Below are 12,048 nucleotides of genomic sequence, written 5' to 3' on the forward strand. Positions count from 1 at the left end.
AGATAGTTTCATGTTTAGATAGGAATTCATTTATCTTCAGTTTCCTTTTAGATTCTGAAAATGTTTTTTTTTTTTTTGGTCTAGACTGCTTTCAGACAGTGATATTACTTTGTTTACGAGGATGTCCTCTTGTTTAGACAGAATTATGGTACTAAGCAGAAAGCTGCTAACACTCTTATTTCAATTCACTGAGACAGTCGGGGTTCTGAAGACACAAGGAGAGATAACTTGTTGCAAACATGTTTTTATAACTTTAGTTAAAAACAGTATAAAATACATGAAACACATTTTTTTTCAAATTTTATCTCTACATGAAACAATTGCACTTCCTTCATGGTATTTGATCAACTTAACTCAGTCTTCTCCTTGCACAAAAATAGTTCTCAATTCTATTAAGTGATATTCAAGGATTCATATCCTCATATATCGATTCCACAAAAGATGCATGTTTTTTCTTTTAATTAAAGCGTACATCTGCGAGAGAGCTGGAGTAACCCCCAAAGAATGCTTACGTGAGATACTCCTGTCATTCTTTTCTTTTTTTTCAAGCCCACTAAGGTCCTTGTAGAATCAGAACACTGAGAACAAAAAATAGATTTGCTATTGAGTCAGAAGGAAAACACATGGCAAGAAATAGCTCCAATCTGAGAAATGCAGGTGGATCCTTTTAGCAAGGTTGACCACTCTATTGGCATCTGATCAATAAGGTGTGCGTGCGAGCATGAGATTAGATCAGAAACGGCTGGACAGAGACTAGGAGACTCCGTTTCCTTGTACGTTCACAAATGACTCAAAATTGAACTTGTACCCCCCCCCCCAAAAAAAAGGCAAAAGAAGATGCCTACTTCCTATTGTGAAAAGCCAAAATTTGATAGACAGAGTCATTAATAGAGTAGGGGCTTTTGAATTCTATAAAAAGGTACCTGCAAAGGTGCAAAGGAACCAGTGAAAAAATAAAGGAACTGAGATTTATATTGCAATGTGTAATCAAAAGAGAACTCGAAGTGTCACGATTTATTTAAAAAAAGACCTAAAAACATTTGATTCACAGCTTTCCCCTAGGTATTGTCATTTAGTACAGCTCACTAACAGGTTAAATGTGGGTGACATTAAGGTGGTTTGTCGGTAGCAGCTAAACTAAGCACAGGGTTTCGCTTTGAGATGGTCACATCTTCCCCAGCTGTTACAAAGCATAACGAATGGTCTCAAACATCTGGCTAGGCTTTCGTGATGAACAGTGTCTCAGAGATTGATCCACAGAAACACTTTCCGGTGGCAGAGAATGCCTGTGATTTATCGGTGACTGTATAATCCATTGTGTATCTCTATGTGGGTTTTCAGATTCTTGCCAGGATTTATCATTTGGCCTTTGGGTACCAAAAGATTAAAAAATGAGATCTATGAAAGCTTAGTGTCCGATAGCGCTGACCCTGTCAACTCGCAGTGATTAAAAGCATGTCCCGACTCTGGGGGACTCCTGGCTGCTGCTGGCCATTTTGAGCAGGAGCAGAAAGCGTGTCGCCGGTCTGGAGATGCAGGAGACGCTGAATACGAGGTGTCAGTGTGACACTGAGATACCACTTGGCTTAGCGCCACAGCACATGGAGGCAAATATACATAGAGTCACATTTTAGAGATTATTCATGGTCTCCGACCACTTGAAAAAAATTGTGCTTTCTCTGGAATTTGATGTGCTGAAAATAGCACTCGCACCCCCCCCACCCCCGCTTATTTGCAAAATTAAACGTAAAAATGAAGTCCTTTGCAAACGTAAGGGCTACTTTTTCTTCTCAGTATTTAAAAAAAATAAAGGCTTGAAAATAATTATGAGTTTTCACTGTGTTACAGAGTGACAGCCTGCCGTTCTGCAGGTTGATAACCTAATCCTTGCCGATCTGGGGGTGGGGGCATAGAATTTTTAGGTATCACCTTTGACTGTGTTAGGTTTCCTTTCCAATTTTACATCCCACACCCCCGAACTGCAGAGACAGCTGGCAAGGTATGACCTGCATTCCCTTGCCTCTGTGAGCTGATCTGTCACAAAGGCCTTTTTGGTAAGTAAGGGGAGAACTGGGTGACGCCCGGCCCAGCCACCCTTCACTCCGTCCTGTTCGTTTTGGAAAAGGGTTTACTTTGAACTCCAGTGGGTTTTCAAGACAGCCTTCAGACTCCAAACACCGTGAGGGTTAAAGGAACCAGAGTTTCCACCGTCCGTGCTTTTTAGATTCAGTTTTAGATTTTTGCTTGGGAGTTGAGGAGTACGTCTCCTGAGTGTAAGGCGAGGGTGCGACCTGAGTTTCCTCAAACGGGTGAAGTTTCCGCAGAACTGGCTGGAGTTTGTCTTCCTGCTGCTTGAAATCTAGCTCCACACTAGAAAGCAAAGAGAGGGACGGATTTAGTGGCTCGGTCTTTCCTGTCTAAAGAGCTCCCTTAGTGACAGCAGGCTTCGGTGCTATCCTCCCAGCGTAATGATCATTTGGATGATGTTCATGATGTCATTTTAAGGCTCAACATTAAGCAATTGGCGAGAATATGTTTGAGCTCTCAATCATTATGAACTATCTCCAAAAAGTTCACTTTCTTCTGAAAATAACAACATCATCACAAACCGCTGAAGCTTTATTAGTGTACATGGTGTGAAAGCATAGACTGTTGAAACCATAAACGTGACATGTGAATAACCTTTTTGCTTGTTAATGGACTATATAAGTGTGTTTCAAGGAATAAATAGTTAAGCAAAGATATGGAGCATTTAGGGGTCATCTTAGTACGTTTGTACCAGGTGCTTGGAAGCTCTGTGCAGCTTTTCACAAGGTCAGAGTAATCCATTCATCTCACCTGAAACTGTTGTTAAGTGACATGACCTTGGCTTCTGGGCTTCTTTGAAAAATCTCATCTGCTTGAAAAAGTGGCAAGAACCCAAATATCCAAAAATGTGTGTTTTATCAAGTCAACACCACTGAATGTCACTCAGTGGTTCTCAAAGATAGTTTTTTTTTTTTGGCAAAAACGTAGTATTCGGTGAAAATAACGTAGAATTGTAATTACACGGCTGAAGCCATAATGTGCAAACATGTAGCCATAGGAAAGGACGTTCACCAGCAGGGACAGTGTTTGTGTTAGAACAACAGCATTAAAGCGGATTTTTAAGTGTATCTTGTTTGCTATGAAATTTCTCCTAATAATGCTGCAGCTTGCCTGGAGTCCTCCCAGCTCTCCATGGCTTTGGGAAGGACCACTTTGGGCCCCTAACTTTGCGTAGGACCCCCTGCTCCAGTGTCACTCTTCCGTGGTCAGCCAAGGGGTGATGGGCCCAGCTCCCTTCTGCTTTCCTCGCCTGAACCCTTGTAACTTGAACCTGGGTGCTGTGTCACCAGGCCCCCGGAGACCTCCGCTCCATGCCCCTTCCCTGTCTGCTCTGGGTGCCCATCAAAATGCCAGTAGACTTCAGTACAGGCTCAGCAGTGATGATAATACATGTGCTCATAACATTTTATATCCAGTGGAACTGTAAACCATTTATAAACATGATATTCCATTGATTTAGAGAACCATTAATCCTAGCCACATTTTGACATTTTGGAAAGACAAAACAGCAAAGCTGTATTATCTGGAGCTTTAAAAACAAGTTCAAGACCCATCTAATGGACTGTTTTATGCTTTAAATCCACTATTCCATTTTTCTTATCATCATAGGCTATATTAGTGAAAAATTAAAAATACCATCAGAGAAGTTTATGACTAGTTTTCTCTCTGCTCCCAAAACAATGATTTTTTCCCCCTTCATTTGAAATGGCCTCTTTGCATTATGCTGCAGTTTATAGGAAATAGAATAAAACCCCGTGAACTCATGACCTGCTAGTCTACAACAGGGGTTGATGGAGGTTTGGTTCCTCTTGGGGGCAGTTGTGAAAAGTGCAAACCTCAGGACACACTGCTTTTGTGAAACGCGAGCCTCGGCTATCATTTGAGTAGGAAGAACAGGGATCTCCATTGTGGCTTTCCCCTTTGATGCTGCGGTGGGAGTGGGAGAAAGAGGAGCTCAGATAAACCCCTTCACCTCCTTAAGGTTCAGTCCCCTTCGCTTGAAGGGGTATAAGAATGGCTGCCCTGATATTTCACTGGAAAAGGATCAGGATCTTCCCGTACTGTCTCCCTTGAAAACTAAAAACTTCCTAAACTATAAAATGCAATTTAAATATTACTTTCTCCTTACCATCTGTTGGTCACTAATTGTATAATGGCAACAACCTATGAAAGTATTCTTCGACTTGGACATTTAACAAAGAAAACAAGAACCTTGCCATTGAGTCTGTGAGATGTTATGGTATCCAATATGGTAGCGTAGGCACAAAAGAGTCGTTTTGTCAAGGCTAGTTTAGTCCAGGTTTAGTACTGAAAGCGTGTTCTCCAGATCATAACCATCTCAATAGGCCCAAATAGCTTTCGTTTTATTAGATCAGAGGGCGGGCACTAGCATTTCCTGGGCCAACGGTACAATTCTGGTACCTGTAATTATTGAATTCCCATTAAGCATCTACAGTGGGAATCCTGTTATTAACCAATTTATCACACCGCAGAACCAGGTAATCACAGCATAATCTAATCTGAGTCCTTGTTAACAAGATGACTCGACTTCATATGTCAGCTGACTCCTGTCTGGAGTCCCCCGTGCCCGAGAAGCTGCCGTCCAGAGCGGTTTCTTTGTGCAGGGAGTGACCTGGAGTGCCCTGGAGCGAGGTGACCTTGAGCCCGGCACCTCCCTCCCCGTCTGTCGCCCCAGGGGATGGCGCACCTGCCTGTCAGGTGATGCGCCGGCACCCGCCAGGCAAACAGTAAAGCGCCGTGCCCTGCGGTCAGGTTGGAATGATGCGAAGGGCTCAGTCCAGGCGGGCTTTTCTCGTTTAGGAGGGAGCTCACCGAGTCACCGGGGAGAGTCAGAAGCAGACAGCTGGCTGGACAGGGCGGTGGCCGAAGGTTAATCGTCTGGCTGACTCTAGCTGACACAGAGCAAAATGTCCCTTCAGTCTCAGCGGCCAAATGGCCAGGATAAAGCCGCACCTGCTGCCCCCGTTCGCTCAGAGGACTTGGACAGAGGCCAGCGGTGGGCACTCTAGGGCACTTGGACTCTGTGCCCATGCCTTCCTGTTTAACATAGTGAGCGGTCCGGATGGGCCCTGGCAGTGGGGATGGGGGCACTGCCTCTGGAGGGGCAACGGCCCTTGCTTTGGGTCTGGACCCTGATCAGAGGGACGCTGTCTGTGAGTGGTGGCGGTGGCGGCTGCGATTGTCCCAGAGCCCGGGTGTGGGGCCGAAGTCACCATGTTACTTTCTCCCCGGCCTGGAGCACGTGTCCTGGCTCAGGGGTGGCGGCCACGCCTCACCCCTCTGTCCCCAGACACACAGGGCCTTCTGACCTTCTAGCACCTTCTGCAAGGTCCCCCACAACCGTCCTTTCTTCTTCCTCTGCACCCACTACCGATGACGCATGATTATGAATTTCGCTCTGTATCATTTTGTCTCCATCCCCTGAACGGAGCCGCTGTGCTGGGGTGAATGCCGCCTGTCTCTGCCCCCAGCGCCTACAGCAGGGCCTGAGCTGCGGCAATCACCTGTGTGATGTTTACTGAATTAACACATGAGTCTTAAAACACAAATCCCATAGCAGCTTTCATCCCAGTTGCCCTGGGCTGCTCTGTCTTGGTCGATGATATTGGAGGTGCCCCCGGCTCTTCCCCCTGGCGAGCCCCCTCCTTGTAAAGATAACCAGGGCTTCTCCCCCAGGCAGTGGCGCTGGAGTCCTCTCCCAGTGGAATCTGTGGCCAGGCTGTCTTCTGTCAGAACCTAATTGAAGAAGATTCTGAAACTTCTGTTGCAAATCGCTCACCAGGATCTGTTCAGAGCCTGCTGCCTCCACTTCCACTCCTGATGTTTTCTTTTCTGGGAGAGTCTGCAGTAAGATCTTAGGATGTGTGGGGTGCGAGGGTGCGCTGGCCAGTGGCCAGCTGTGCTCTGCGAAAGAGATCCTAGGACCATCTTTTGAGTCCCTTCCCACTTGCCCTGGGGGCTACAGGCCCTGGTGTGGCTTTCGGCAGGATGTCGCTTCTAAGCTCCACCAAGGGTGACGTGCGTCCATCATGTGGTGGGACGTGCCACCCCAGCTCCAGCTCGGAGACGCATCCCCCGGTGTTCCAAGTCTGACCTCTGGGGCTCGCCTCATCTCTTAGGACTCCGTGGGGGGTTACACAGCTTCCTGCCACCTCCGGGGTCTCAGGGTCCAGCCGCACACGAGGCAGGAGGCTGCTGGTGGTGCTGCCCGACTCCTGCAGGCGAGATCTGGTGCCTGTGATGGGCTGTCGAGTGGACGCGTACAGCAGGCTGAGCCCTCACGCCTCCGGAGGATAAGCAGTCTGGAAGAAGTCCTGACTCGGGACGTTCCGAGCCAGAGTGTGAAGGGGCTGGAGCCAAGCCAGCCTCACCTAACCTGCGTGCTCTCTCCTTTGGTCCTGAGTTCAAAGGCAGCCTGCAGACTGTGCTGGGTCATCCAGGAGCAGTCCCTGAACTGTTTACAAGATATGAACCCCTGGGTTCTGTTAGTATTTACCTTTTATATCTCTCTTTTCCTTGCCTGCATCCATCCAGCCAAACGCACATTCTGAGAGCTGAGAGGGCAGTGAAGCCGCACTGGCTGACGTGCCCACTAAAACCTATGGCCACATGTACAGGACTCCCTGTGATGTATGATTAAAGCCAAGGGACACACACCTCACGTCTTTGGTTAGTCTTTGTCTCTTGAAAATGGAAGTTTTATGTATAGGGACTTCACTTACAGAATTATCACTCTGTCCATTTCCAAGGAAATAAAAATCTGCTCTGGACTTCCGGCCACTCTGGCCACCGGCCCAGGCTTTGTTGTCCTCCCTGCGTCTCTGCCGGGCTTGTAGTAACGCTTCTCCCCACGACGTCACACGATTCTGCAGAGGAGCGTGGTCCTGGCGTCTCTGCAGACACTCTGGTGTCTGCTGCTCCTATAAATACCCGAGCCTTGCCACAGTTGCCTAAGCAAGCTGCTGCCTGCTCCTCGAGTTAATTTAAGGGGAAATGGACATAGAGCATCCTTTTCTCCATCCCCCTGGGGGTAGCCGTGAAGAGTCAAGAGCGGGCGAGTTTGGCTCCCAGGCACTTGTGTGTGTCCTGGACTGGAAGAAAACCTGAGATGTCTGACTTCTCCAATCTTGATAGTGTCAGCAGGGCTCAGTGGGCTGCAGAGCAGAGGCCTCTGTTTTTCATTCTCTTTGCATCAGATCACAGAGTCATCGGGGCTCCGTGCGGCTCTATCTGACTCACGCTCCGCCACTGTGGATACATCGTGCCACCCTCGGGCACTGGAGCTTCCTGGGCTGGGAAGTGACGGTGGAGATGCCCCCACTGCCAGGGGGCTCCTTGGAGCCACCAAATGTGCATGGAAATTGGGGCAAGCCCAGGGCAGCCAGCTCACTGGGGTGTGGGAAGCCTGTCATCAGTGGGCCTGGGTGGGACAGACAGTGTCCCCAGAACAATACATCAAGTCTGATAGCACCACGGAGGACACAGCATTGTTCAGAGAAAGCTGAAGGTCAGGCGCGTCCCCTTGCAGGCCAGGTGGAGCAGGCAGGTCACTTTTCACTTCTGGGCACTGGTTTACATACACGACCCCGGCTGTGCCTTCAGAGAGTAGAAGAACCAGGACCCAAGACAGCCATCCTCCTCCCAGGACACGTCTCCACGTGACTCCTGGCGAGTCCCATCCAGCCAGCATGTCCAGAATTGCATTGTTTCCCCAGCCTGCTGCTCTGTCCTTCCCAGACTCAGCCGGTGAGCTGGGCACCTTGGCTCTGGCTGGACGTGCCCTTCCCGCCCGCTCCCATCTGCTGGGTCCGGGGCAGCTGCCTCTCAGCAAGCTCCAGGGACTTCCCCTGCCCCCGCAGACCTTCAGCTGTTTTCACTCTGGCTGCGGAAACAGCCGTCCGGTGTGTCTTCTCTCCACCTCGCCCCCACCCTAACCTGATTTCCAAGTACCCGAGCCACCTTAGGGAAACCTGAGACTCCGTGACTGCTCATCCTGTGCACCTAGGTCTCCGTCGCCTCTTCCTTCCATGGATGTTCTAGACCCATCACGTATACCTGCCCCCTCCCTGTCCTGTCCAAACTCCTCTGGACCAACTTCTTAGGGTCTCTACACATGTTCACCAGAGCATTTCTGGCTCATGTTGATCGTAGCGCCTTTTCTCAGTTCTGTGCACTCATCGAGGGATAGGCTGTGTGGACGTCAGCGTCTTCTGTGGTGCCTTTAATACTGTGACAGGCTCAGCACAGAATCTCGGTTTACTGAAATAAACTGATGACCTAAACCCGTATCCCATCAATTCCATTCTCGGCAGAATGCTGCTGCTTTGTTCCCTAGTTATAATACTCATTAAAAGGGACATACAGGGACTTCCCTGCCAGTTGAGTGGTTAATATTTCACCTTCCGATGCAGGCGATGCGGGTTTGATCCCTGGTCGGAGAGCTAGGATCCATCCCATGTTCCTCTTGGGTCAAAAACACCGAAATGTAAAACGGAAGCAATATTATAACAAATTCAATACTTTAAAATGGTCTATATCAAAAAATCTAAAAAATGAACATGTGTACACAGAATGTGCCCATGTTATATACCTGTTATATGTATATGGATCTCATTCTGATCGTTTCCAATATTAAGGCTATGAACATAGAAATGATTCATTATAACGAACCTCTTTTGCTACCACTCTCGCACATAGTAGGTGCATGATAAAAGTTTACCGAATCACTGTAAGATTTAAAATACCAGAAATAAATGGGCATTCAGTAATATTAATACCCGAACTATAAGATCTGTCCCCTTTTCATGATATCCTATGGCAAAGAAATTATGGGTATAAAAAGCAAAACATTAGCTGGCTAGTCTAGCTATAAATTATACTCTGAAATAGCTAAAATTATAGTTGGACAGTGACCTTTCTGAATACATCCTGTTACGTGTCCTGCCCACACAGGAGAATAGTCATTCCTTTTGGGCTTGGCTGAAGCCCCACCATTGGTATCTGTCTTATCTGTGACTTCCTCTGGAGCAGAAAGACTGATTTACCACCCATGCTGCAGCTAAGAGCTCAAATCTGAGGGCTGGCCAGGTGCACAGGGATGAGGAGCCACAGAGAGGTCAAAGCAGAAAGACTAAATACTGTTTGTAACCTCTACCCATAATAATTTCTTGGATAAGAAAGGGACCAGATCACTAACAAGAGTGGTATCAAGCGTAACTGAGGCCACACTCCTAGCAAGTCATCAAGATCAGAGATTATATTTAGAAGGAGTGGATAAGTATTAAATGTGGACTGCCAATCTGCTGCTGTTCCTGGCCTCAACAAAGAGCACACATTTTTAATTAAAAAAAAAAAGAACAAACATCTTTAGGCAGGACATGGATGGTAGGGGCAGTTAAAAGGAGAGAACACAGGACTCTCCAAAATCATTTGCAGTGAGTCCTGCAGGTGCCAGGGTTGAAGTGCCCAGCCAGGTGACCTGAGTCAGGTCGGCCGAGGTCTTGGCCGTCACCATCTTCTGTTCTGATCCCAAGGATGGACAGTCTGCTGCCCAGGGAAGAATGCCTTCTTGGGGTCACAGTGCTTGAGCTAACATGCAAAGCAACCCAGCTCCTCTAAGCCTCCTGAGTTGAAGATGCTCTCAGGAGCTCCCCATGTTCTGACATGAGCAGAGAGAGCCAAGATATGGACCAGTGACAGCTCTTAGCAGACAGACCAGAAGAACATTAGCTTCCGGTGTATGTCCTGTGGTGTCAGCAGTGACCAGCCTGAAGCCCCGAGCTCCCCACTGCCTCTCCAGAGATGTGATGTCTATGGGACCAGTACCTTCAGGGAGGCTGATGGGGGAAGAGTTTCAGCTGAGGGACCCCTGCCAACTCCAGGTGGCTTCTCCTGTCATTGAGTCACCCAGGAACTTTACACGGTCACTGCTTTAAGGACTGGATTCTATATCTACCCCAAAGGAAAATTGCCACGGTCGTCTAAAAAATGAATTGCACTGATTTGCTCATGACACTAACAACGTAACCCCTTCACACTGTTTTGGCCATAGATGACTACCTCATTAATTTTGACTTTTGAGGGTCTTAAGAGGAGGGCTGGCAGTATAATTAGCCTTTGTCTGCTGAATAAATGTTAACTAATTGCTTTACAAATAATATGTTGAGATGAGTAATCAGTTTTCAGTTTTACAGCTGTAATCAGTTACACATTAGAATTTTTGATACGAAAGGTTAGTAAAATGTCACTAAAGATCCTCAAACCTAATCCTTACATACTGGGGAAAAAGAAATAGAATTCTAATAGAACAGACAAAGCTTGGATTACTGGTTTGGGGAATTTTCAGGGAGAATTTTGAGGTCTGTTAAATTACTTTTTTTTTCCTCTCACTTTTAATTTACTTTATTAAAACATATTTCCTTACATCAGAGCAACATCACCTAAGGTATTATATTCTCCAGGGAAATCTGTTCTGTTATCTCTTCCCGCCCCATCACTCACTGTAAATTCTAGGCAAGAGCACTAAGTATTAGACAAAAGGCTAATTTCCTCCACATCAGTTCATGTTGTTTAAGAACTTAATATGCACAAGTGGTGGTAATTGAAGCAGGCCTGGGAAGCCACTTCCACTAAGAGATAATCACTAAATGACAAAGACGGCAAAGATTCCACTCCAAGGGGGCTCTGGACAGGCCAGCACTGGCCCCAGTTCTGCATACAAATGCAATTACCTCTCTTAACAATAAGACTTCATTAGTCTCCAGACGTCCAGTCCTGTTGACTGCCCTGATGGCTGCCACCCTCACCGGCTCCCTTTTTGCAATGCTCTGGGATCAGTGACATTTCCAGCCACGTTTTATGTGGAATCTTTGCAGCCTTCAGATTTATGTTCTTATAGATGATGCAATGAATTTCCATTGATGATTTGAGAAAATGCAAACCGTTAATTCTGTGAAATCCTTGTTTCAGTCTCATAAAATGAGAGTATTTTTCTCGTCTTTCCTGAAATCCTCCAGTCTCTTTGGAGAAGACCTTGTGGAATCTGGGAGCCTCTTTGATAAGCAATTAAAGATTGCAGCACAGTGGAGAGTTCCCCAGCTGCTGTAAGGATGAATGCTATGTGCCAGCCGCAAGCCCTCCCCTTCCATCCTTGGAAATGCTCTGGCTGTTTATCCCCCTGGATCCTTCTGGTTCTTTCTAACCCTCTAGCTTGGAAGATGGGAGAGGTGTTCTAGCATCTAGACCTGCTCTAATGTGGTGCCCCTTCAAGGTGGTCCCATCTCCTGAGTCCGCCATCCCCCCGTCCAGAGCATCCTGGTTTCCTTCGGCTCCCCGTCCCCTGCCTTTCCTCACTGGGCCCGTGGCCCTCACCTTTGGAACAGAAGGCTCCCTGTTGTCACTGCTCTATTGTTATAGGGATCTTATGGCAGGGGTTCTGTGGGGCTGTCTTCAGCCAGCTCACCAGTTCCTCATCTCCTGTTGTTCGGGGCCAAGCCTGTCATCTCCTGGGAGTTCCATGAACAATGCTTGCTGAAGAAATGCATACAAACATTGAATGGAAGGGACTCAAGTATTTTATCACAATGGTGGTTTGAAATTTTGTCTATGCTTGACCATCAGTGGCTCATATCAAAAGATGAAAATATGATATGGACAACAGGGCATCCTGCAAGCTGCCGCCCTCTGGGGTGCTGAAAACAAAGTGACCTGCAGACCAGCAGCGTTCCCTTCCCTTTGGGTGCTGAGCACACCCCGGAATTCACTGCATAATTAGTAGTGTCGCTGCAGGTCAGCCGTGCCGTGGCCCTGAGGATACAGAGAGGACGCAGGTGTGGGCAGCCTCCTCCTCCAGAAGGTATTGATGGTAGGAATTCTAACACTCTACAGGAAGATTTGAAATTCTGGTAAGGCTTCTACTTAATTAATCTGAATCATCATCAT

At 47.3% G+C, this 12,048-nt stretch overlaps 2 protein-coding genes across 7 annotated transcripts in view; one reads left to right on the top strand and one right to left on the bottom strand.

Annotated features, from left to right (window-relative positions):
- DOCK1 (dedicator of cytokinesis 1) overlaps nt 1-12,048 on the top strand; it is a 560,005-nt gene that overhangs the window by 220,996 nt on the left and 326,961 nt on the right. The gene's annotated exons all lie outside the window — the stretch shown is intronic.
- The window catches only part of INSYN2A (inhibitory synaptic factor 2A), a 38,468-nt gene continuing 28,606 nt past the window's right edge, over nt 2,187-12,048 (bottom strand). The window contains exon 3 of the mRNA XM_055560927.1: nt 2,187-2,370. Coding sequence (XP_055416902.1) covers nt 2,187-2,370 — 184 coding nt within the window. The remainder of the gene's footprint in view (nt 2,371-12,048) is intronic.

The sequence above is a fragment of the Bubalus kerabau genome, chromosome 22 (assembly GCF_029407905.1).
Source record: "Bubalus kerabau isolate K-KA32 ecotype Philippines breed swamp buffalo chromosome 22, PCC_UOA_SB_1v2, whole genome shotgun sequence".
Classification (NCBI taxonomy): Eukaryota; Metazoa; Chordata; class Mammalia; order Artiodactyla; family Bovidae; genus Bubalus; species Bubalus kerabau.